The 25714-nt window shown below is 44.7% G+C and overlaps 1 protein-coding gene and 1 long non-coding RNA gene across 2 annotated transcripts in view; one reads left to right on the forward strand and one right to left on the reverse strand.

The window, feature by feature from the left end:
* The first annotated feature begins 10503 nt into the window (after positions 1-10503).
* LOC137420830 (integrator complex subunit 14-like) overlaps positions 10504-25714 on the forward strand; it is a 94196-nt gene continuing 78985 nt past the window's right edge. Inside the window, exons 1-5 of the mRNA XM_078768981.1 lie at positions 10504-10765; positions 15231-15338; positions 20113-20268; positions 22599-22717; positions 25465-25607. Of these exons, the coding sequence (XP_078625107.1) occupies positions 10544-10765; positions 15231-15338; positions 20113-20268; positions 22599-22717; positions 25465-25607 (748 nt within the window). The 5' untranslated portion in view covers positions 10504-10543. The remainder of the gene's footprint in view (positions 10766-15230; positions 15339-20112; positions 20269-22598; positions 22718-25464; positions 25608-25714) is intronic.
* On the reverse strand, positions 11320-25618 carry LOC144889102 (uncharacterized). Its single transcript, XR_013621591.1, has 3 exons — positions 25491-25618; positions 13680-13801; positions 11320-12513 (listed from the first exon to the last, which is right to left on the reverse strand). It is a non-coding gene; the product is annotated as an uncharacterized LOC144889102 (long non-coding RNA).

The raw sequence follows: 25714 nt of genomic DNA on the forward strand, positions 1-25714 counted from the left end.
CCCCCCACCCAATCCGCGGCCTCCTTGACCCTCCCCCCCCCCACCCAATCCGCGGCCTGCTTGACCCCTCCCCCCCACCCAATCCGTGGCCTGCTTGACCCTCCCCCCCACCCAATCCGCGGCCTGCTTGACCCTCCCCCCCACCCAATCCGCGGCCTGCTTGACCCTCCCCCCCCACCCAATCCACGGCCTGCTTGACCCTCCCCCCACCCAATCCGCGGCCTGCTTGACCCTCCCCCCCACCAATCCGCGGCCTGCTTGACCCTCCCCCCCACCCAATCCGCGGCCTGCTTGACCCTCCCCCCCACCCAATCCGCGGCCTGCTTGACCCTCCCCCCACCCAATCCACGGCCTGCTTAAGCCCCTCCCCCCCACCCCAATCCGCGGCTGCTTAAGCCTCCCCCCCCCCACCCAATCCGCGGCCTCTTAAGCCTCCCCCCCACCCAATCCGCGGCCTGCTTGACCCTCCCCCCCACCCAATCCGCGGCCTGCTTGACCCTCCCCCCCACCCAATCCGCGGCCTGCTTGACCCTCCCCCCCACCCAATCCGCGGCCTGCTTGACCCTCCCCCCCACCCAATCCGCGGCCTGCTTGACCCTCCCCCCCACCCAATCCGCGGCCTCCTTGACCCTCCCCCCACCCAATCCGCGGCCTCCTTGACCCTCCCCCCCCCCACCCAATCCGCGCCTGCTTGACCCTCCCCCCCACCCAATCCGCGGCCTGCTTGACCCTCCCCCCCACCCAATCCGCGGCCTGCTTGACCCTCCCCCCACCCAATCCGCGGCCTGCTTGACCCTCCCCCCCCACCCAATCCACGGCCTGCTTGACCCTCCCCCCCCACCCAATCCACGGCCTGCTTGACCCTCCCCCCCACCCAATCCACGGCCTGCATGACCCTCCCCCCACCCAATCCACGGCCTGCTTGACCCTCCCCCCCACCCAATCCACGGCCTGCTTGACCCTCCCCCCCACCCAATCCACGGCCTGCTTGACCCTCCCCCCCCACCCAATCCACGGCCTGCTTGACCCTCCCCCCCCACCCAATCCACGGCCTGCTTGACCTCCCCCCCACCCAATCCCCGGCCTGCTTGACCCTCCCCCCCCCACCCAATCCACGGCCTGCTTGACCTCCCCCCACCCAAACCACGGCCTGCTTGACCCTCCCCCCCACCCAATCCACGGCCTGCTTGACCCTCCCCCCCCCACCCAATCCACAGCCTTGCTTGACCCTCCCCCCCACCCAATCCACGGCCTGCTTGACCCTCCCCCCCACCCAATCCACGGCCTGCTTGACCCTCCCCCCCCACCCAATCCACGGCCTGCTTGACCCTCCCCCCCCACCCAATCCACGGCCTGCTTAAGCCTCCCCCCCCCCCCACCCAATCCACGGCCTGCTTGACCCTCCCCCCCACCCAATCCACAACCTGCTTAACCCTCCCCCCCACCCAATCCACAACTGCTTAACCCTCCCCCCACCCAATCCACAACCTGCTTAACCCTCCCCCCACCCAATCCACAACCTGCTTAACCCTCCCCCCCACCCAATCCACAACCTGCTTAACCCTCCCCCCCACCCAATCCACAACCTGCTTAACCCTCCCCCCCACCCAGTCCACAACCTGCTTAACCCTCCCCCCCACCCAGTCCACAACCTGCTTAACCCTCCGCCCCACCCAGTCCGACAACCTGCTTAACCTCCCCCCCACCCAATCCACAACCTGCTTAACCCTCCCCCCACCCAATCCACAACCTCCTTAATCCCTCCCCCCCCCCCCACTCAAGCCTCCCCCCCCCCCCCCCCACTCAATCCACAACCTCCTTAACTCCGTCCCGCTCCCCCCCCCCCTCCCCACTCCGCTCTCCACCCCCTCCCCACTCCACTCTCCACACATCCTTCACCCCCGATCCCTCTAATGCTCAGCTTCAGTTTCCCCGGATTTTCTCGTTCCATTTCCTGTCATCTCACGGTGAATGCTCAGATGGAGCTGCGAATGAAGCTCCTTGAAAGAGGTGAATATGGAACCTGTTTATTTAAATGAGCTCTCAGACCAAACTCAGATGATCCTCAACTTCCAATCCTCTCGATCAAGCATTGCTGTGTGTAGTTCTGTGCACGTAATATCGAAACTCTCGATCAAGCTGTGTATATGGAATGCAAATTAATATTACAGTATTGTTATTATTTCCTCCTCCACCAAAGGTGTGTCTGCTGTTTGTTACTTGAGAAAATCGAAGATTTTTCAAGTGTATGGTCAATCGACCTTGTTATTCTGTCTGTATGTTTGTTTGTTTGTCTCTGTCTGTTTATCCACACAGAAAGTAAGTCGGCTCTTCTCTGCAACTGTTGTGTTTGCTTGCCAAGAAGCTTTCACCATAGGGGCACCTCCTCCTGTAGAATTTTTAAATAATAATTATGACGTCACAAGTCACGTGGTACAGGCGCCATCTTGGAAACCCCCAAACAATTTTGCGCTTCCATATCTCCGAAAACCGCTCCATGGAAAAAAAATGGAAACGTGGCTCATTGTCAAATGCTCCCCGTGGGGAACATCTATTCATAGTGGTGATGTCATCGGTGCCTTCATTATGACATCATAATTAGACAATCCCAATTGGTTTGAAATTTCCTGAACATGATCTTCAGAAAAATTGGATGGGAGAATTCAATTGATGATGTCATCGATCGTCACGTGGTTCGGCAGCCATATTGGATTGAACATAAATATACGTAGTCATTAATCCACACAAACACAGCATCTAATAAACACCACAAAATACACCACACAAACACGTCCTGGTGACGGTGTGCAATCTCTGATTTCTTGTTTGTTATTTGCAAAATCAAAGATTTTTCAAGTATATTGGTCAGTTGACTTTTTTTTATTCTGTCTGTCTGTTTGTCACTCGCCTACAGGTCTAAATTCTAAACCGATGGTCATGAAACTTTACCAAGTTGTAGAGGTAGTCACAATTGAGAAGTTGGTTTGGAATAGGGGGTTTGGTTGTGAATACCTCCCCTGTGAGTGATTCTGAGCAACGGCAAGCTATTAAGCAAACCCGTGAGGAGAAAGCGAGCAGGCAGACACGCAACCCTGGCATATACCTTCTTGGCACGACTGCCTTGGTGTCATCAGTGACCCCTGTCAAGCAGCCGAGGCCCGAAAGCCTCTTGGGGAAAGCAAAATGGTTGGCTGCAACCAAAATATGCCAAAAAATGACTAAAGTGACACAGACCTCTTGTAGGCTGAGGCCTAAGTTTGTGCGGCCACACAGAGCAGCCTGAATGTGTGCTGAAACGGGTAATGACTGCACCTTCTCCAGTGAGGAAGGAGATCCCTGCCTCACAATAGGACAGAACTCCACACCACACCAAAGCTAGAAGCTAAAAAGGTGTCGCCTGTTCCACAACCAACAACCTGCTAGGTTCCAGACAAATCAGAGCTGGAGATTAGAGGAGAAGGAAATCATCCTCCACTGCAAAGTGTACGCTTTGCAGGAAGCATGGGGGATTAACGGTAAAAGAGAAAGATTCATGAATGAGTTGAAACAAACAAAGATGGCAGCCAAGGTCGAAAGAGTTCCATGAGGGAAATTCAATGCAGTAGCATCAACGAAGGAAAATACTTCACTCGTGAAAGAATAAAGGAAATAACAAACAAAGCAAGACAGCAAGCATCTGAAGACATGAATCGGATGACCCAAGAAGAGAATTAAAATTAAAATGAATAACCGGACAATGAAGGAAAAACAGACCTTATTGTGGGCAATGGAGTATGCCAAAGGAAAAGATGAGAGAAAAGAAAGAGCAAAGACCTGGGGACAGATATCCCGAAGAATGTGCCCTGATAAAGCGAATTTTAATCGGGCAACGCTAAATTCAAGGAAAAACTATTTCATCCATCAGAAAATATTCACAAAGGAGGAACGTAGAATAAGAGGTGAACAAACTGACGAGGCAATAACAAATAATTGGTCACCTATGGATGGCGCACTACCACCAACGTCAAAATGGAATGAGGGTGCATACATATGGGATGAGATTCCCAGAGTACAAACTCCCAAAGAAAAGGAGCAAACGACAGAACTTACTGGTGGTGAGCAGGAACTAATAGAACAGGAAGGGAGGAGAGCAGAAGCAGATGGGATTTCAAGTTTAATTACAACAACAGTCAGAGATTGGACAACAGATAGGCAAAACAAAATTGAAACAAAATTGGAAATTCCACAATGGGATCAAAGATTGACAAAAGCAAATGCTGCAGGAACACCTCGAGAGGAACTCGAAGTTACTAACTCAGCTCAAATTGTACATTTGCAACCAAAATAAATAAGAGCAACAAAGATAGATCACAATGAGGAGGAGAATAATGGACAACAACCGAATGAAGAAGAGGAGGTTGACATCGAACTGCATAGGCTTGAAGAGGCATTGGTGAATAGAATAGAGGAAATCAAACTAATATCACGTGGGCAAAGACCACAACTCCACCAAATAACAAACCAGCAAACAATTGAAGATACAAGTAAGGAGAATAAACCAATCAGTCACTAAAATGCTCCCCAAATCACCTCATCTGAGAGAAATTAACGATGTGAGTTTTGCAGCAGCACTGTATGTCCAAGAGAAAATAACAGCAAACAACACAAAAATGATAGATCTGATAATCTGAACAAAAACAAAACACCAACATGGAAACAGAGACTGGAGAAGCAGAGAGACCAACTGAGGACAGAAACAGGACAAATATAACAACTGAACAACTGAACAAGTCCAAAGCTCAAAAAAAGAATCGAGCAAATAAAAAAGAAGTACAACATCGAAAACAATGGGATCGAACCATGAGCTGCTCATAATAAGCTCCAACAAATTCAACAAATAGCAAGGAAAGGAAAAAAACTATGATGAGGCCAACAACAGAAGAAAGCAAAATCACCAGGTTGAAAACAACCCGAAAAACTTATACAGAGAACTCGGGAAAGAGAAACAAAACGTGGCAACTCCCCCTAAAAAAGAGGATCTTGAAAAATTCTGGAAAGGGATATACGAAGGCAAAAGAAAACACAAGGAAGCAGTTTGGATCCAAAACCCGGAAGAGAAGAAACGACATCTCGAGGAAATGCCCCCAGTAAATAATTTATGCAGATAAGATAAGACAACAACTTGCAAAGATTGCAAACTTCAAAAGCCCCGACCTAGATGGGATACCAAATTTTTGGTTAAAGCAACGGTATGCTCTCCACCCTCACTACGCTCGAGCATTTAATGAAATCGTCAAAGGGGAACAGCCAATGGATCAATGGTTCACAGAAGGCAACACTCTTCTCATCCCAAAATCTAATGAAACCCATCTACCCCACAAGTATAGACCAATAACATGTTTACCAACAACATAGGAACTTTTAACAGAATTAATTACTGATGAAATTTACGAAGATCTCACTCAACAAGGAGCTTTAGAGACAGAACAGAAAGGATGTAAGAGAGGGTGTAATGGAACGATAGACCATTTGTTATTAAACAAGACCATACTCAAAAATTAATGTTAGTGTTATTAAAGAAGACCATACTCGAAAATTTATGTTTGTGTTATTAAAGACTAGCAGAGGTACCCGGCTTTGCACGGGAGTGGGAGGAGGAGGGGAGGGGGAAGAGGAGGGGAGGGGAACGGGGGGGAGGGGGGAGGGGGAAGCGGGGGAGGAGGAGGGGAGGGGGAAGAGGAGGGGAGGGGAATGGGGGGGGGAGGGGGAAGGGGGGGAGGGGAAGGGGGGAGGGAAGGGTGCGGGGGTGCCCAGGGGAAGAAGGGCCCCTCCCCTCCCCCTCCCCCCCTTTCCCCTCCCCCCCTCCCCTCCCCCTTCCCCCTCCCCCTCCCCCTTCCCCCTCCCCCTCCCCCCTCCCATCCCCTTCCCCCTCGTTCCCCTCCCCTTCTCTTCCCCCTCCCCTCCTCCTCCCCCACCCCCTTCACACCAGGGGGGTTGACTCAGCCTGTCATCCCACCGAGGTCGGAAGTTGGAACTCATTGTCGTCAAATAAATGTAGCCTGTATGTTTCACTCTTTGTCACATGCCGTTGGTCCCATGTCAATCGGATGAAGTTGAAAAATTAACGTTACGAAGGTTCTCTGGGACGTACTGATTCCGAATAATGAAGTTGAAAAATTAACGTTCCGAAATACGCTAATTACGCTAACAGAAGCGCTGGAGGGAGCACTGCGCTCCCTCCCTTAGATTCCCTCCCTCTTCTGCTAGCGCTAATTACGCGTAACACACTAATTTTAAAACCCGAAGTTTTTTTAATTTTAAGGTGTGCTGTAGTCAGAAGCGCTAGAAGCGCTGCGCTCCCTCCCTTCGAATCCCTCTCTCTTCTGCTAGTGCTAATAATACGCTAATTTTAAAACCCGAAATTTTTAAAATGTTTATGTCTCCGTGACATTCCTGGGACCATCCCGAGTCGAACAGTACTTTCCGCTCGCAAATCCGTCCACGGGTTCTCGAGATCTTAGAGATCATAGATACATAGATCAGGACCAACTCTACTTTATATATATAGAAGACAATACTCGAAAATTAATGTTAGTGTTATTAAAGAAGACCATACTCGAAAATTAATGTTAGTGTTATTAAAGAAGACAATACTCAAAAATTAATGTTAGTGTTATTAAAGAAGACAATACTCAAAAATTAATGTTTGTGTTATTAAAGAAGACAATACTCAAAAATTAATGTTAGTGTTATTAAAGAAGACAATACTCAAAAATTAATGTTAGTGTTATTAAAGAAGACAATACTCAAAAATTAATGTTTGTGTTATTAAAGAAGACAATACTCAAAAATTAATGTTTGTGTTATTAAAGAAGACCATACTCGAAAATTCCAATATTTGACAAACCAACTTATCCACAGCCTGGATAGATTAGAAAAAAGCCTTTGATTGTGTGCCACATTCATGGATTATAAAATGCATGCAAGTTTACAAAGTTAACCCCCAAATAGTTACACTGATAGAGAAAGCAATGACGCTCTGGAATACAACGCTGATTCTACCTCACTTGGAAGGAAAAATTGAAATCCCAGGGGTAAAGATATGACGTGGTATCTTACAAGGTGACAGCCTTTCCCCAGGCCTGTTTTGTCTGGCTCTGGACCCACTGAGTAACCTCATCAATGAACAAGGATGGGGATAAAATCTAATGTGCAAAATAACACTGACCAAAAAACCTAGAAAGGTGACGCATCTACTGCACATGGACGATCTAAAACTATTTGCTCCGAATGATAACAAATTGGCAAATCAACTAAAACTAGTAAAGCACTACTCGGAGGACATTCAAATTCAAATGGAACTTGGTCTTTACAAATGTGCTAAATGCACATTTCTATCTGGTAAAACAAAAACAACGCATAATATTTCAATCGATGAAAGTACAACAATACAGGAACTAGAAAACGAAGCATCCTACAAATACCTCGGAATACAACACAAAAAATGTGCAAAATGATCAGCAAAGAGTACCTACGCAGAATAAGACTAATCTGAAATCGGTCCTCTCATCAATGAACAAAATCAAAGCTATAAACCAACTTGCAGTACCGGTATTCCAGTATAGCTGTGCAATTATAAACTGGCCACAATTGGAGATCAACAGCTTAGACACCAAAACAAGGAAACTTGTAACTATTCATAAGCTATTCTACAAAAACCAATGCATATCTGTTGTCCAATCTCTAAAAAGGGAATCTGAGGTGAATTAGCAGGGGTAGAAAAGATCAAGGTTTTGGATGGGGGAAGATAAGAGATGATGGTGAACAGCTGTTTTAAAGACCTGGAGGGAGGAGTGGGATTGAAGAGAGTGGGGGAGTTTGCTCTGATATGCATTGTCAGCTGTGAGACCTTATATAGACAGGTGTGTGCCTTTCCAAATCATGTCCAATCAATTGAATTTACCACAGGTGGACTTCAATCAAGGTGTAGAAACATCTCAAAGATGATCAAGAGAAATGGGAGGCACCTGAGCAAAATTTCAAGTGTCATAGCAAAGGGTCTGAATACTTATGTAAATGTGATATTTCAGTTTTTTCTTTTTAATAAATTTGCAAAACTTACTAAAATCCTGTTTTCTCTTTATCATTATGGGGTATTGAGTGTAGATTGATGAGGGAAAAAATGAATTGAAACGATTTCAGCATAAGGCTGCAACATAACAAAATGTGAAAAAAGTGAAGGGGTCTGAATACTTTCTGAATGCACTATATATATATATATATATATATATATATATATATATATATATATATATATATATCTCCCATCATTGATTCACAACTAATCATGGTATCAGGATTTTTACCGAACATGACCTTTGACCTTTGAGTTCATGAACCCAAATTCGAATCAGTTGATCTTTACATCATCATACATATCTGTATGTAGTTTCAATTGGATCACTTCAGCTGTTCTCAAGTCATAGACCTATTGCAGACTTTGACCTTTGACCCCTTGATCACAAAATCAAACAAGTTCATCTTTGCATCATCATACATAGTTGTACCAAATTTGGTCAGAATCCCATCACTGGTTCACAAGTTATCATGGTAACAGGATTTCTACCTAACATGACCTTTGACCATTGACCTTTGTGACCCAAAAATCTAATCCGTTAATCTTTACATCATTATACATAGCTGTACCAAGTTTGAATTGAATCGCTGTCGCTTTTCTCTTTCTCAGGTTATAGACCTATTACAGACTTTGACCTTTTGACCCCAAAATGTAATCAGTTAATCTTTACATCATTATACATACCTGTACCAAGTTTGAATTGGATAACTTCAGCTGTTCTCAAGTTGTATACCTATTACAGACTTTGACCTTTGACCGCTTGACCCCAAAATCAAATATGTTCATCTTTGTGTCATAATACATACTTATACCAAATTTGGTCAGAATCCCATCACTGGTTCACAGGTTATCGTGATAACAGGATTTTTACCTAACATGACCTTTGACCTTTGGCTTCGTGACCCCAAAATGTAATCAGTTAAACTTTACATCATTATACATATCTGTATGTAGTTTGAATTAGATCTCTTTACCCTTTCTCAAGTTATCGTGGAAAGGAAAACCTATCACAGACGGACGGACGGACGGACAACCTGAAAACATAATGCCTCCAGCGACTTCGTCGGCGGAGGCATAACAAACAAAGTTGTGCACAAGAGATTTTTTGGTATACCAATAGAGGCTCGTGTAAGAGCCAACACATGGAACATATAATAAAGGGAGCGGGTGACAAGATGGGAAGAGAGAGGGAAGCACAACAACAATAGAGAACCGGGACATCGGGAGATTGGTGGAAGGGAGAGGGATGTGGTGGGGTACACGGGATATACAAGATGGACACCACAGGGACTTTCAGGAAAGAAAGCAGGGAGTTTGAAAAAGGTAGATTTGGGGTGTATTAACGGGGGTAGAAAAGATCAAGGTTTTGGATGGGGAAGATAAGAGATGGTGGTGAACAGCTGTTTGAAGACATGGAGGGAGGAGTGGGATTGAAGAGAGTGAGGGAGTTTGTTCCAGAGGAGGGGAAAAAGAGGAATGAAAGAGTGAAGGTGAGCAGAGAGCCTTGATTTTGGCAGTTTCACCAGAAGAGGGTTGCTGACAGATCTTGTGCGGCCTGCAGAATATTTGGGGGACAGAGCACAGACGGAGCAGGCGGAGCTAGGCCGGTAGAAGACAGAAAGACCACCTACCTGAATGCGATGAGAGAGTGATAGGCCCTCAGAATCGGCTTCATCGCGGGAGATTCCATTGATTCTAAAAGCCTTGGTTTATACAGCGTGAAGCCGAGCTAGGTGTGAGGCAGGAGCACCGGCCCAGAGGGGAGAGCAATATTCCATGGAGCTGCGGATAAAAGCTTTGTATGTGGTGAAAGTATCATGAGATTGTATCTTCATGCATATAAAGTGCAGATGGTGCAACATGCAGAACTGAGATTTACCTAATCAAATATTTTGAATATTTGATTTTACTCTTCTTCTCTTTTCTTTTTACTCTTCTTTTCTGCGTGAGGTGCATATAATTACAACTCAAGACATTCCTTGTCAGAGAAGAGGGGGAGAGAACCCCAAACCTCTTTTTTTTTCACCTCATTTAAAAAAAAAGCTTTTTCAACCGGGGCACAAGAATAAAAGGCTTCGTCCTTTTTCTATTTCAATTTTTTTTTCCATGTCGAGGTATTTTTACCAAGTCTTTGCTGATATTTGATAAAGAGAGAATAGTGTGCCATAAAGCCTTTGCATGACATTTCGATGAAGTTTGTGCATTATCTATCGAAACGGTGAAAAAGCAGTTGCGGAGAGAAGAAAAAATGACATTAGGTTGAAAAAAAACAATAATGAATGTAGTATGTGTGAATCAAAGGTGTGTCATGTGAAATGTTTAATGTCCTGCCTTCCTGCTCAACTTTGACGTGACCTTTTCTGCCTTATCATTAATAGCCTCCATAAGTCGTGCTCCAAGTTGTGAGGAGCCGATGATATCTGCATCATGCCGACAGCTGTTCTTCTCGACTGCTCGTTGTCGATGGCGAGACCTGTGGTTACTGATGGGTCTGAAGATTTCACCAGGAGGGGGTTGGCTACAAAGGGCCTCTCTCTGCTTTTCCATCACTTGCAGACAAGCTGCAGGCTTGAGTTCTCCAGTCTACTTGCCTTTTCCTCACATTGCCAACTTGTAGTTCCCTTCACACGTGACTACTCCATTCTCCAGGTGAGGGTTATTACTTGTGAAATTTAAGATTCACAAATTTATTGGTTATCCTGTTATTCTGTCAAGTTGTCTACGTCAAGCCCATTTTTATCAAGGTCACATTTTTACCCTGTTCTCCACAAAACGTAAACACCTGGTAGAGGTATTGACTAGCAGGAAGCTTATTGTTTTTGAAGTCAATAGGTCAAAGTCGGGGTCACATACATCTCCAATTTTCTCCGATTGACTTGATATTTATATGTATGTATCTATATATATATATACTAGCAAAAGTATCTGGCGTTGCCGGGTAACAATGAATCGTTTCCTGACGGCAATATGATACGCAATCTGAGTCCATCATCTAGAGCAGTGTTTCCCAACTTTTTTCGCTATGTGGCCCAACTGGCTTTTGTCCTGACACGTCATGGCCCAGTGGGGATCATAGCAATTTTTTGAAACCAAAGAAATGTCAATAAGAACCACAACTTAATTCAATTTAGACTTTTAGAGTATTTAATGGAACAATATTTCTCATTTGAACAATTTCTTTGTGAAATGAATTACTGCGAGTGAAGTAAAGCAAATTTATTTGTGACAAAGGGTCTTGCGAGAAATTTTTAGAACAGAACATCAAGAAAATCAATTGAAAAGGCAAATTAACACTTCAGACTTCAAGGCTTTTCCATAAAACACAAATGTTTATTTTAAATTAAGAAATGAAACTCCATTAACACATTGCAATATTAACTAAGAAAATAAAAAAATATTTGAAAACTCATCTCCAGGGTGCTTTGCTTGTAGGCTGTAACTTTTCAGTTACTTGTGGGCTTTTCAGTTTACTTGTGGGCTGCTTTTCACGTAGTTCACAATTTTGATGCCTTGTTCAAGAACATCCTAAAGATGAGATGGAAGGGTTTTTGAAGCAAGAGTTTGCCGATGAATCACACAATGAACAGAAATGATGCCTGAAGATAGATTTCGAACAAGCGCTTGGAAGCCACTTTTTGCTCCGAGCATAGCTGGGGCACCATCGGTGCACACTCCACAGAGATTGTGCCAGTTCAGTTCTTCATGGTCAAAGAACTCTGTTACTTTTTCCATCACATCCACAGCTCTGGTATTTCTTTCGAGAGAACGGCAGAATAAGAATTCTTCCTTGATGGAATCACCCTTCACATACCGAACGAAGGTAAGAAGCTGGGAACAGGATAAAACATCTGTGGATTCATCCAACTGAATTGAGAACAATCCAAATGCAGCGTCTTTGATTTCAGCAATCACCTGTTCTTTTATGTCGCTAGACAAGTCAGCAATCCTCCTTTGAACTGTATTATTTGACAGAGAGGTTTTGTTGAACTTTTTTTCAGCTTCTTCTCCAAGCAGAATCCAAGCCATCTTCAGAGCACATGGCTTGATCAGAGTCTCTCCGACTGTGAGGTTTCTTCTGTTGCACAATGAGGAGGCTGACGGCATAAGAAGCCTCCGTAAGACGCTTGTTTTGCTGAAAAAATGTTCCACTTTGATCCAAGCGCTGGCGCTTCACGTTCTCTTCCATTCGCTTGAAGAAGTCCACATCCTTATGTTGATGATGTGGATGAATCTTCTCTAAATGGAGCTTTAATTTTGATGGCCGCAAAGATTGATTTCCGAGAACTTTCTGGCACAGGACGCATTGTCCTTTTAATTCTCTACGATCATGTAAGGATGTGAATCCAAGCTTTATGTATTGCTCATCATATCCTCATTTTGTCATTTCAGAAGGGTTTCTGGAAAAAAAAAAGGTAAAATGTAAAAAAAACGACTAAAAAAATATGCAGGGAATAGTGGGTGGCTCCCACTGGCCACCACCAACACACAGAGAATTGAACTCTTGTTTTAGGCCTTGTGCATGAAAAGATTATATTATTTGGGCAAATATTGGGCAGTCTCTGTGGCCCACCTGGAAAACGTGCTGTGGCCCACTGATTGGGAACCCATGATCTAGATTCTAGAGCATAGGTTCTTAACCAGGGGTACCTGTACCCCCTGTGGGTACGAAAGCTCCAAGCTGGGGGTACGAGACGCCGCCCCAAAATAAATTTCAATAATAAAAAAAAAAATGGGTATATTCAAAAAAAATCAAAAAGAATTCAATTTAAAAATGATCTTGTTGAGCTGAAGGCCAATGAAAAATCCGAATGGAGTTTGAATCAATGCAGCTAGACATCTTCTGGTGTGCACAACTCAAAACGTTCCCACAGTTAGCAGAGCCAGCTCTGGAGATCCTCGTGCCATCGTGCCATAAATGACACTCGCCCGATTTATGGACATCAACCTGCACAGTGCACAATAATATGGCTTTAGACGTGAGGATCCAGGAGGACGTCCTTGAAACGCGTGACGGTTGAGATCTTTTTAAACATCTCGCCAGATTTTAGTTCTTTGGAAACCGGAACAATGTGGTGGCTGCAACAATCTATATGTGCACACACCAATAGGAGCTCTTTACCGAATTCAGACTTCACCTCGTGTTTAATGGGGTTCGACATTTTTTTCCGAATACGTATTTTACAGTACACACTGTTCTTGTTACCCTCGCCAGAGGAGAGGGTATTGCATTTGAGTACGTTTGTTTGTCTGTTTGTTACTTGCCCCGGAAAAGATTCTGGCAAGTATGTTGGTTGGTTGGTTTGTTACTTGCCGGAAAAATTTCCGGCAAGTATGTTGATCTGTTCGTTTGTCTGTTTGTCTGTCTGTCTGTTTGTCTGTCTGTCTGTTTGCAGCACTGCATCTACACCGTTGCATAAACTGATGGAGAAACAAAATAATGATGACGTCATCGGTTTCGTGGTTCGGCCGCCATCTTGGAAAAACCGAAAAAATGTGCACCTCTATAATTTCCGAAAGTGCTGAATAGAAAAAATTGTGACATGGCTCATTGTAAAGAACTCACCATGGGGAATAAAATATGTCAATGATGATGTCATTGGAGCCTCCATTACGACGTGATAATTCGACAAGTACAAAACTTCATCCGATCAAGATGCAATTTCTTGAGCACCATGTCGGCATAAACTGGTGGGAAAAAAAAACAATGACATCATAAGTCACGTGGTTCACCCGCCATCTTGGAAAAACCGAAAAATGTTGCACCTCTATATCTCCAAAAGCGATGAATAGAAAAAATTGAGACATGGCTCATTGTAAAGAACTCTCCATGGGGAATAAAATATGTTAATGATGATGTCATAGGTGCCTCCATTTTGACGTCATAACTTTGTTCAGGCTGAACATATCGTCGAACCTGTCATATATCACAATTGCCATGCTCTACCTTAACATTTTTCATTCAGTGTGAAACACAAACACACCGATTGTTAAAATGACCATGAAATATTGAAAGCATCGGCTTTATGTTTCTTCCAACGACACAGTACTTATAGGCCCGGCAGGAAGGGTCATGTTATTTACTAAACCCTTGTGGGGTATATAGATTGCAGTATATCTTCACTCAGTTCTGTAAGTAAAGCGTACCTCAGGGATGTCGGGATTCCTCCAAATTTCTTTGTTTAATGTTATGAACAGCATTAGCGACTGTTTAAAAAGCTAATCATATGTGTTTGTGGTTTATTTTACAAGCCCGGCTCCGCTGCTGTTGGATTCCGATCTTGTTACCTTCGAATGAGGAGAGGGTATTGCATTTGAGTCTGTCTGTTTTTTCGCACAGAATAAATATTATTTTCTCTGCAACCGTTGGTCCGATTGACAGGAAATTTCCACCATAGGTGCAACCCCACCTGTATAATTTTTTTATTATAATTATGACGTCACGTGGTTTGGCCGTCATCTTGGAAAAACCGAAAATTTTTGCACCTCTATCTCTAAAAGCGCTGAATAGAAAAAAATTAGACATAGCTCATTGAAAAGAACTCTCCGTGGCGAATAAAATATATTAATGATGTTGTCATAGGTGCCTCCATTATGACGTCATAATTTGACAAGTACAAAACGTCATCCTATCAGATGAAATTTCTTGAGCGTCATGTAGGCATAAATTGGTGGAGGGAAAAAATAAAATAATGATGACGTCATCGGTCACGTGGTTCGGCCGCCATCTTGGAAAAACCGAAAAACTTTGCACCTCTATATCTCCGAAAGCATTCAACAGAAAAAATTGAGACATGGCTCATTGTAAAGAACTCTCCATGGCGAATAAAATATGTTAATGATGTTGTCATAGGTGCCTCCATTATGACGTCATAATTTGGCAAGTACAAAACGTCATCCGATCAAGATGAAATTTCTTGAGTATTGTCTAGGAATAAATCATTGGAGAAAAAAATAAATAATAATGACGTCATCGGTCACGTGGTTCGGTCTCCATATTTGTTTGAACACAAAAGCCACTGAACCACTGAAACTTAAACCACTTAAAAACCACTGAAAATACATCCTGGCGAGGGTTTGCAATCTCTGATTGCTCTTTTTCTTGTTTATCTTGCAGGAGGGACTCAACAGTGTCGAAGAATATGACAAAACGTGCTTAGAAGAAGGGCTTGTTGGAGTCAGTCGAGCAGTAGTTGAAGAATGGGGAGTCAGTACTCCGTGCCAGGTACTCTTTGCCATATTTTATCTGGTTGTAATTGATCTATTTTTTCCCTTTAATTTCAATGTAATTTTTCCATCTAAGCCATGAATTAATCTTTTTTTTCTTTCTTTTTTTTTGTATACAAGATCGAGGCTCGTGAAAGAGCTAACATTAATCACACAAAAAAATCAAACAGACACGTAAAACATTTAAGGGGAGTGGGGAGAGATGGGGAAGCACACAAACACAACATTTGAGAGCAGGGACATCGGGAGATCTGTGGGAGGGAGAGGGCTGGAGGGGGGAGGCGTGGGAAGGGAGATGGGGGGGGGGGGGAAGTATAAAACACATGGACACTCCTAGAATTTCCAGGAAAGAAGTTGGTATTTCAAAAAAGTGGATCTGGGGTGAATTAGCGGGGGGTAGAAAAGATCAAGGTTTTGGATGGGGGAAGATAAGAGATGATGGTGAACAGCTGTTTTAAAGACCTGGAGGGAGGAGTGGGATTGAAGAGAGTGTGGGAGTTTGTTCCAGAGGTGGGAGAAAAGAGGAATGAAGGAGTGAAGGTGAGCAGAGAGTCTTGATTTTGGCAGTTTAACCATAAGAGGGTTGCTGCCAGATCTTGTGCGACCTGTAGGAATATTTGGGGGACAGAGCCCAGAGAGAGCTGGGGGAGCAAGGCCGGAGAGGAGTCAGTAGAAGACAGAAAGACCACCAACCTGCCTGCGGTGAGTAAGTGAAAGGCCCTCGTAGTTAGCTTCATCGCGGGAGATTCCAATGATTCTGAAAGCTTTGGTTTCAACAGCGTGAAGCCGAGCTAGGTGGGAAGCAGGAGCACCGGCCCAGAGGGGAGAACAGTACTCCACTGAGCTGCGGATGAAAGCCTTGTATGTGGTGAGGAGCTCAGGTGTGCCAAGGAAGGACTTCGCACGACAGAGGATGCCCAGTCGGCGACTAGCTTTGGAGGCCAGATTGGAAAGAATTTGGAGGCCATTGCATCAAATAATTTTTTGCATATTGTTCCGTGGCCAATTCCTGAATCGTTTATTGAAATTGTCCTGCTCAATGGTGCTGAGACTGAGCACTAACATAACCCAATGCAAATGAATATACCATGTGGGCCCATCCCTGTGGCAGAGTTAAGGCTGGTCAGAACTTTCGTTATCTTCTCTGGTGCAACGATGCTCAGGAGGCAAGGGAGGGCTTTGGTACAATGGCTTTAAAGGCAAACACAGAGTTAAGACTTTCAACCTATACCATTTGAGGTTCATGTTTTTTGTTTTTGCATACAGAGTCAAGGCTCGTGGAAGAGCACAGAACGGATCAGGATGCAACAGGACAAAAAGAACAGAATAGTCAGGTTCACTATGTTAACAAATATAATTTCGTTCAAAATTTTGGTAGATTAGCAAAACTATACATTTTTGGAATATTCAGAGCATGAGGAATCCAAAAATTAATGTTTACATTTGCGTAGACACCTTTGCGAAAATGACACTCAGGACAGTGAAGAAGATAGTCAGGTTCACTATGTTAACAAATATAATTTCTTTCAAAAATTTGGGATTAGCAAACCTGTACATTTTTGGAATCTTCAGAGCATGGAGAATCTGAAAATCAATGTTGGCATTTGCACAGACACCTGCATGGCCGCCATTTTGGATTTTGAAAATGGCCGCCATAAAATACATATTTTGCGCGATCTCGGCTTCTAGTCAACCTAGAGACTTAATTAAATATGCTAATCCTATGTTTTCTGGGTCAAGGAATCCAATAAAGGCCTCAAAATAGTGCTCAGGATTATAGAAAAGCAACAAACAAAGGTAATTGAAAACCATTGTCTTTATATTTGTGATATAACTGTATTACATAATACATGATATTGCAAGTCCTTTGAAGTTATAGGTTGTTATAGGAAGTTATAGGTAGTATGAGATTGAACTATAAGTCCTATACACAGGATCTATGAGGTCTATACCATTCAGGAATATGCTTTTACAGATCTTCATCACTGTCCTGAGTGTCATTTTCGCAAAGGTGTCGACGCAAATGTAAACATTAATTTTTGGATTCCTCATGCTCTGAATATTCCAAAAATGTATAGTTTTGCTAATCTACCAAAATTTTGAACGAAAAAACATAGTGAACCTGACTAGAACGGAGAGGGAGGGGACATCAGCAGTTGGTCAGCAGAGTTGAATGACAAAATAGGTCGTGTTACGGATTCATCACTTCCGTTGTTGTGGTTTTCATCCACTTGAAACATTTCTGGTTCCATGTATTATTATTATGGTGGTTTGAGGGAAATGACGGTTATTGTTGTCAAAAGGTAAAAAGGTTAAAGTTTTAAATGAAACCGGAACCGGATGATGGGGAAGCGGAAGGAGAGGGAAAAAGGGCGGAGTGAAAGAGTCGGGGAAGAAGCTGGTTGCTTTGCGGTCTGGATGGAACATTGTCGAGCAAGAGTCACGTACTTTGGATTTCCTGGGGAAAAAGGATTCCTGCGATACAGTGGTTATCGCTGTGACTGATCATCCTGCGTGTCAGGTTTGGCGTTAGATTCCGAAGAATCATCGCCGGGTCGTTGTGACTCAAGAACGAGCCGTCGGCCATTTTGACCCACGCGCTTCACGCGTCGAGCAAACTTTCCTTGCTTCGTCAACCGTTTCCACCGCTTTCAGACGTATCTGTGGTGTGTGTGTGCACCGAGGCTTTTGACGATTACTTTTTTTTTCTTCTTTTTTTTTGTATACTGAATCGAGGCTCGTGAAAGAGCTAACATTTATTTCACAAACAAACAAACAAACAAAACAAACCAGACAAACAAAATATACAAAAAGAGGCAAAATATACAAAAAGAGGGAGCGGAAGACAAGATGGGGAGAGAAGGGGAAGCACACAACCGCAACATTTGAGAGCAGGAAGAAATGTGGGAGGGAGAGGGCTTGGGGGCAGGAGGCGTGGGAGGGGGGGGGGGGAAGGAGAGGTATAAAACACAAGGGGACCGAAATTAGCGGGGGTAGAAAAGATCAAGGTTTTGGATGGGGGAGGATAAGAGATGGTGGTGAACAGCTGTTTTAAAGACCTGGAGGGTGGAGTGGGATTGAAGAGAGTGAGGGAGTTTGTTCCAGAGGCGGGAGAAAAGAGGAATGAAGGAGTGAAGGTGAGCAGAAAGTCTTGATTTTGGCAGTTTAACCATAAGAGGGTTGCAGGCAGATCTTGTGCGACCTGTAGGAATATTTGGGGGACAGAGCCCAGAGAGGGCTGGGGGGGCAAGGCCAGAGAGGAGACGGTAGAAGACGGAAAGGCCACCAACCTGCCTGCGGTGAGTGAGTGAAAGGCCCTTGGAGTTAGCTTCATCGCGGGAGATTCCAATGATTCTGAACGCTTTGGTTTCAACAGCGTGAAGACGGGCTAGGTGTGAGGCAGGAGCACCAGACCAGAGGGGAGAGCAGTATTCCATAGAGCTGCGGATGAAAGCCTTGTATGTGGTGAGGAGCTCAGGTGTGCCAAGGAAGGACATCGCACGACGGAGGATGCCCAGTCGGCATCCCGACTTTGCCATACTTTGCGGCTCGCCGACTGTGAACAGTGAAAGTTCATACCTGGAGGGTGCCTTTGGATTTCCCAGTCGCCGTGAGTGCGCCTTTGTACCGCTTTAACCACGTGACCCCTTTCTCCGCTTTGGCCGCGTGCGCCTTTGTGCCGTTTTGGGCGGCGTGACTGTGCCTGTCATCTGAACGAGATTTTGGTTTCGATTCGACATCGTTTCGTTGATCACTGGAGGGGATCAACTCCGAGCTCGAAGACGGGAAATATAGACATTGGGGAATGTTCTTTTCCACTCACTTGGAGCACAGTGAGTTACCTTATGCATGCTAGCTGATGGTACCATCATAGGAGATATATTGATTGTACTCTTGATTCCTATTATGGTTGTAATGTTATTCTTGTGTGATTTTTAATACAATATTTGTTTGTATTATTGGTGTTTGTATTATTTGCAATTGGTGTGGTTTCACCATTGATTTTTGACACAGGATAACATATTTTTCTGCCGTGACTCCTTTCGGGGCTCGGAGGTACACCGTGACCAGGGGGTCGGGGAGGAGCACGTAACAGTAGTCATCAGCAAATAGATGAAGGGATTTTGTAGCGAGTCAGAGAGATCATTTATGAAGATCAGGAATAGGATTGATCCCAGAACATTGCTTTAGGGCACTTCAGCTTGACAGGGAGAGGAGAGGAGATGAAATGATTGCATTGAGAGCCACACGTTACTTACGAGAGTAGAGGAAGTCAGTAATCCATGTGTGGAGTTGGCCTTGGATGCCATAGACAGAGAGTTTGGAGAGCAAGGCAGGATGCCAGACTGTATCGAAAGCTCAAGATATGTGCATAGACACAGCCCTGTTCTTCTGTCTGACATTGAGGGCCTCCATCCATTGTTGGGTAAGTAGAAGTAGCATGTCCAAAGTAGAGTGACCTGGTTTGAATCCAAATTGGTAGTGTAGGTTTTGCAGTCAATCATCTGAATTCCCCCTGAAGCCATGGTATTATTATTGCATTATGACACCTGCTATTCTGTTTTAGATTTAGTTTGTTTTTAAAAGGAACTCATAAAATATGCTCTTTTTTGCCAACACGCTCCACGCTCTTTTGAAGAAGGAAACAGTTTATGCATGTTGAATAGAGGATGCTATATTTGAGAACACCCTGACGACTAGCACTCTGGCGTGAATTCGAGAACAAGGCTGAAAGGTATCACACACAATGACTTGTGCATTGGGACCTGCAGGTGATTCTGGTGACAGATGGTTGTGCAGGGGTGGGCCAAGGCAGTCTGCGACAGTCTTTGCACTCTCTGGCTCATTGCAAGGACGACAGGCGTTTCCCACTGCCATTTCCTTTCCCTTCACACCTGCATGTGCTCTGTATTGCAACCTGGCAAGAGGTAGGCCAGTGACTTTCCCTTCAATATCTGAGTCATGCTCATTATATTGATGTGGCATTTGTACCTCAGATAAAGTTTGAATAAAGAAGGAGAAAATAAATCTGGAGTTTGAAGAATGTTTCACATAAATCCTTTTATTTATTTATTTAACTGTGGAGCTTTATAATATTTACATTTAAAACACTAATTAATTAGAACGGCACTCCGTACAGCGCATACCTCTACTGCATCCGGACTTTAACCTGAATCTAATCGGCTTGTTCTTGTCCCCTACGCAAATCATTCACCAAATTTTGTCATAATCCGTCCATAACTTTTTGAAATATCGTGTTGTATATCGTTTTTGGCCCAATCACTCAATGGTGAAGAATCACTCAGTAAATCGAAAAACTCTCGGATCCGGATCTTCACCAAAATCTAAACAATTTGTCCTTGTCAAACACCCAATCTGTCCGCCAAGTTTGGCCGAATCCATCCATACCCTTTTGAGATATCCTGCTCCCAGACAGACAGACATTCAGACAAACAGGTGTGAATACACAACCGCCATCCACCTTCAGTGGTGGAGATAATCGCATACCTGTTAAACTCGATATTAACCTGAACACTGAAGAATACTTGCAAATTGATGATGCAAATAGTGATTACAACCTTTTGTGAGAATGTTATTAAGATGGTTGATCAGTAATTCGGTGGCCTAATATGGTTTAACTTGACTCGTTCATTTCATTTGACTTCAGGATGAAAGTCTTCCTCAACATGGTCCATTCTTTTGTATTTCCTGCAATTCAAAGCCATTGTTCTGCAGTGAATTTTGTAGTCAATTTCATCTTTCCATATAAGATCATCCTTTTCTTCTTCCAGGTCCTTCTCTCGGTTCTCAGTTTTTAATTATTTTTGCTATGTCCAGCCCAATTCTGTTTAAAATTTTGTTGCAACCAATGTTGTCAAATTTGGTTTTCTAACTGATCCATAAGCCTCTCTTCACGTCTATTATGACAAGACGTCTTTCCACAGCTCTTTGTGTCGTGATCAATATTGTCACTCGATCTTCTTTATAGACACCGTGTTTCACTGCCAAAGGTCATTGCTGGTATTACGGTACGCATCAATTGTAAACTTTTTTTTTTATTCAGACACATAGGCAGCGATCATGCGGCATTACGTACAAACATAAGGGTGGAGGAGGGAGGGGAATGGGTTGGGTGAGCATTTGGAGGGAGATGGGAGGTGAGTTGGGAGGAGGCAGGTGTTGGTGTTGGAGGGGGGAGTGGGAGGAGGGACCCAGCGTTGCCCACCAATGCCGGGCACCTTTGTGGGGGTGGAGTGGAAGTCCAGAGGGTGGGGTGGGAGAAGGGAGGGGGAAGGGTGGAGGTGGGAGCAGGGAGGGGAAGGGATGGAGTGGGAGTCCGTAGGGGTTGGGGTGGGAAGAGGAAGGGAAAAGGTGGAGTATAGAGGGGAGATAGGGTGGGAGGAGAGAGTGAAGGGGTGGAGTGGGAGTCTAGAAAGAGGGGTGGAGTGGGAGGAGGGACCTGGCTTTGCCCACCAATGCCAGGCACCTTTGTGGGAGGAGGGAGGGGAAGAGTGGGGGTGGAGTGGAAGTCCAGAGGGTGGGGTGGGAGGAGGGAGGGGCAGGGGAAGGGGTGGAGTGGGAGTCTGGAGGGGTTGGCGTGGGAAGAGGAAGGGAAAAGGTGGAGTAGAGAGGGGGGATAGGGTGGGAGGAGAGAGTGAAGTGGTGGAGTGGGAGTCTAGAAGGAGGGGTGGAGTGGGAGGAGGGACCCGGCTTTGCCCACCAATGCCAGGCACCTTTGTGGGAGGAGGGAGGGAAAGAGTGGGGGTGGAGTGGAAGTCCAGAGGGTGGAGTGGGAGAAGGGAGGGGAAGGGGTGGGGGGGGTTGGCGTGGGAAGAGGAAGGGAAAAGGTGGAGTAGAGAGGGGGCATAGGGTGGGAGGAGAGAGTGAAGGCGTGGAGTGGGAGTCTAGAAGGAGAGGGTGGAGTGGGAGGAGGGACCCGGCTTTGCCCGACAATGCCAGGCACCTTTGATAGTATTCAATATTGCCAATATGATTGTTCAAGGTTATGTTTTGGTTGCCCTCGGCAACCGTTAAAGTAAAGCCTTGTTTAATTGGACACTGCTTAATGTGACTTGGTAAAAATACATCCCCGAATGAACCAGGAATATCTCTGACATGATGATTGATGACTGTGGTAATATACATTTGGCAGAATTGGTAATCGTTTTGGGTAGCTTGTGCATTATTTTGTGACATAAACAGTTTCTAGACTAGAATCTTGCAATAGTTGTGATGATAACTGACTGTGAATGGCCAGTTGCAGACAATGGATGTCCTGGGAGGCTTTGAAAAGCTGGTGGAGATAAACAGAGGAGGTGGTCTTTTATTGGCTGTTGAGGGTCAGCTGTCTCTCAAAAATGTGAACTCGATGGTGAGGTGAGCTGTCCCCGTGACTCATCGATATGGAAAAGCAACTGTAAACTGCATTTCTCACATCATCCAACTGATTTTCCAAGAAGCTGATTCGTTAACATATCTTAACTGAATTGCTTAAAGTGCGGTGATGAAAAAGCAAAACAACTAAAGATTCTAAACGAATAATGTATAATATGATATCCCCCATTTTCCTATTCTTTGCATTCCCAAATTCTGCAAAACTATTTTCTCTTTCCCAACCTCTGCTATTTTTTCCCCCACTTTTACTTTTCTCAATTCACTGCCCTCGTCCCTTCCCTTCCACACCCGGTCCTCAGCCCCCTCTTTCTTTCCTTCCTTATATGTCCATGTGAAGTATCATTTTCATCATTGCCTTTGGTGTAGCAAGTGACATTTATGTGGATAGAACCGCCCTCAGAAGCCATTTTTCCCCCGCAGAGCAGGGGTTGGCCTTTTTTGGGGCCCTTTTTGAATCGTGTTTTATGGCCGGATTCCCTTCCTGCCCCCAACCGTTATTCGCCTCTTGTGACACAGGAAATTACCAGTGAGCTGGTACTCAATTTGCCGACCTCGGGAAGGATGACAGGCTGAGTCAACACTCCTGGTGTTAATTCAGCGATCGACCGGGATTTGAACCCAGGATCCTAGGATCCCAAGCCGGCACCCTAACCGCTAAGCCAATAAGTGACATTGATGTGGATGTACCCCGGTTCAGAATAGGTACACCGTATCCCTGCGTGTCGTAAGAGGTGACTCAAAGGGTTGGCGTCAGGAAGGGCATCCGGCCATAAAAACATTGCCTCAAAAATAGAACCATGACAATTTGGAGAAGATTGTCATGGGGACCGCAAGGCTAACCCCCGCTCTTGCAGGGAAAATGGCCTTAAAATGCCTGTTGTTGTTGTTGTTGTTGATGTAGATGATTCAGCACATAAAGCAGAGAAGGGAAGCACAAACAAATGTCTTGGTATGTTATGTTGTAATAAAATATACAGTTGAGTGCAAAAGTATGAGTCCACTTAAATCAAACATGATCGATAAACTAATGAAATCATAATCCCAAATCCCAAATGGAATCAAACATAATCCCAAGTGGAGTTGAGGCAGTTCTTAGGGAAAAAGGGTTATTATAGTTGCATGTAAAGATGGATTTCATTTTTCATGTTATAATAAGTGTTAAATCAGCCTGGTGTTGGCTTCGTGGTCAGGGTGCCGGCTTGGGATCCGAGGATCCTGGGTTCGAATCCCGGTCGATCGCTGAATTAACGCCAGGGGGGTTGACTCAGCCTGTCATCCTTCTGAGGTCGGCAAATTGAGTACCAGCATGCTGGGATGAATGATCACGGTGTGTACCCCGATTTAGAATAGGTACACCGTATCCTTGCGCATCGTAAGAGCGTGACCAAGGGTTGGCGTCAGGAAGGGCATCCGGCCATAAAAACATTGCCTCAAAACAGGGAACCATGATTGTCATGGGCCCCGCAAGGCTAACCCCCGCTCTAGCGGGGAAAATGGCCTTAAAACGATCATTCATTCATTCATTCAATAAGTGTTATATCCTTAAGTGTTCAAGGAAATCCGTTGAAAGTGCATTTGGTTTCATATTACAATGATTTATGAATTGTTATCATGTCTCAAAAAATTTCCTACTGGACTCGTACTTTTGCACCCCACTGTAGGTCTAGCAATCATGATAGGTCATTATGGTGTGTGTGTGTGTGTGTGTGTGTGTGTGTGTGTGTGTGTGTGTGTGTATGTGTGTGTGTGTGTGTCCCACTCCCCCATGTGTGTGTCAGTGTCATTGGTTGTTAATTCCATATTTGGGCTTCAGATGGCGGGACGGAGCTCTCCCAGGTTTCAAATCTTTTGTCCATTGGTGTGGCATGAAACCACCTCGGTTTGTATTGCTGCAACCACCAAGGACGCATCAACCCGGCATATTTGTAGAAATTCGAAGATTATTAACCATTTTAATGAAATCATACCGCGACGTAACCCGTAGACAGTACGTATTTGGCGGTCAACTTCTGAGTGAGACGTGACGGCTAAATGTGAAGAAGACGATTTCAACTTTTAATCGGAAATCAGAAAAAAGACACGTCATATCTATTTTGTCGGGTGTCAAGGGATAGATATCATCGATGTGGTCTGAGCTTTTGGGTTCCCCTTTAATGCATGGAATTGTCTCCCTGGCAAGGTAGTGGCAGCAGAACCAGTAGATAAGTTTAAATTTGAATTAGATAGGTACGTAGAAGCGTTGGAGATCGAAGGGTACATGGACATTTGCAGGACTTGTAGGTCGCTTACGTGTGGACGGGTGATAGTATCTGTTGTTGATGTAGATCAGGTATCATGGGCCAAATGGCCCCTTCTTGCATCGAAGTTCCTTGTTATTCCTCGTTATCCAATGGGTGATTGTTATGGTTGGTACTTGTTTCTACTGTCGGGTATGATTTTTGAAATGGTTTGTAGGTGTGGATACTTGAGCATGAATACATAAGCGGATTATGATCATACAAGATGGCTCATGCCGTTTCAAGCTTGAATGACTCTTTGCCATACCATCCTGGTCAACCTTCATTAGTAAGAAAAATTATCCTCATGGATGCCAACATGTACCACACAGCAGTGCCCAATTACTTTTTTTGGTTTAATTTCACCTCCAACTCAAAACGGGGATTATTTTCTTGTTGTCATTTGCACGGTTATGTATTTGCTCTGGTGTGATCTTTCTTGTACGAGATTAGTAAGCTGGTCGAGTGGGCCTACTCACCCTTCCAGGCCACACTAAGCTGTGGCCACATGACGTGTGACGTTCAGCTTTGCCCACGACCTGAGCCATTTGTGTGCGACCATGAACTTGACCCTGAACCTCGCTCGATCTCCTCCGGTAAGACACCTTTCAACAACAAGAACACGATGATAACTTTGGCAGGCACGAGCAAGTGCAAACACACAGGGCAGCTGGCTTAACGTGCATGCCCCTCGAAAGGACGG

This window comes from Myxine glutinosa, unplaced genomic scaffold, assembly GCF_964187855.1.
Source record: "Myxine glutinosa unplaced genomic scaffold, kmMyxGlut1.1 SCAFFOLD_806, whole genome shotgun sequence".
Lineage (NCBI taxonomy): Eukaryota > Metazoa > Chordata > Myxini > Myxiniformes > Myxinidae > Myxine > Myxine glutinosa.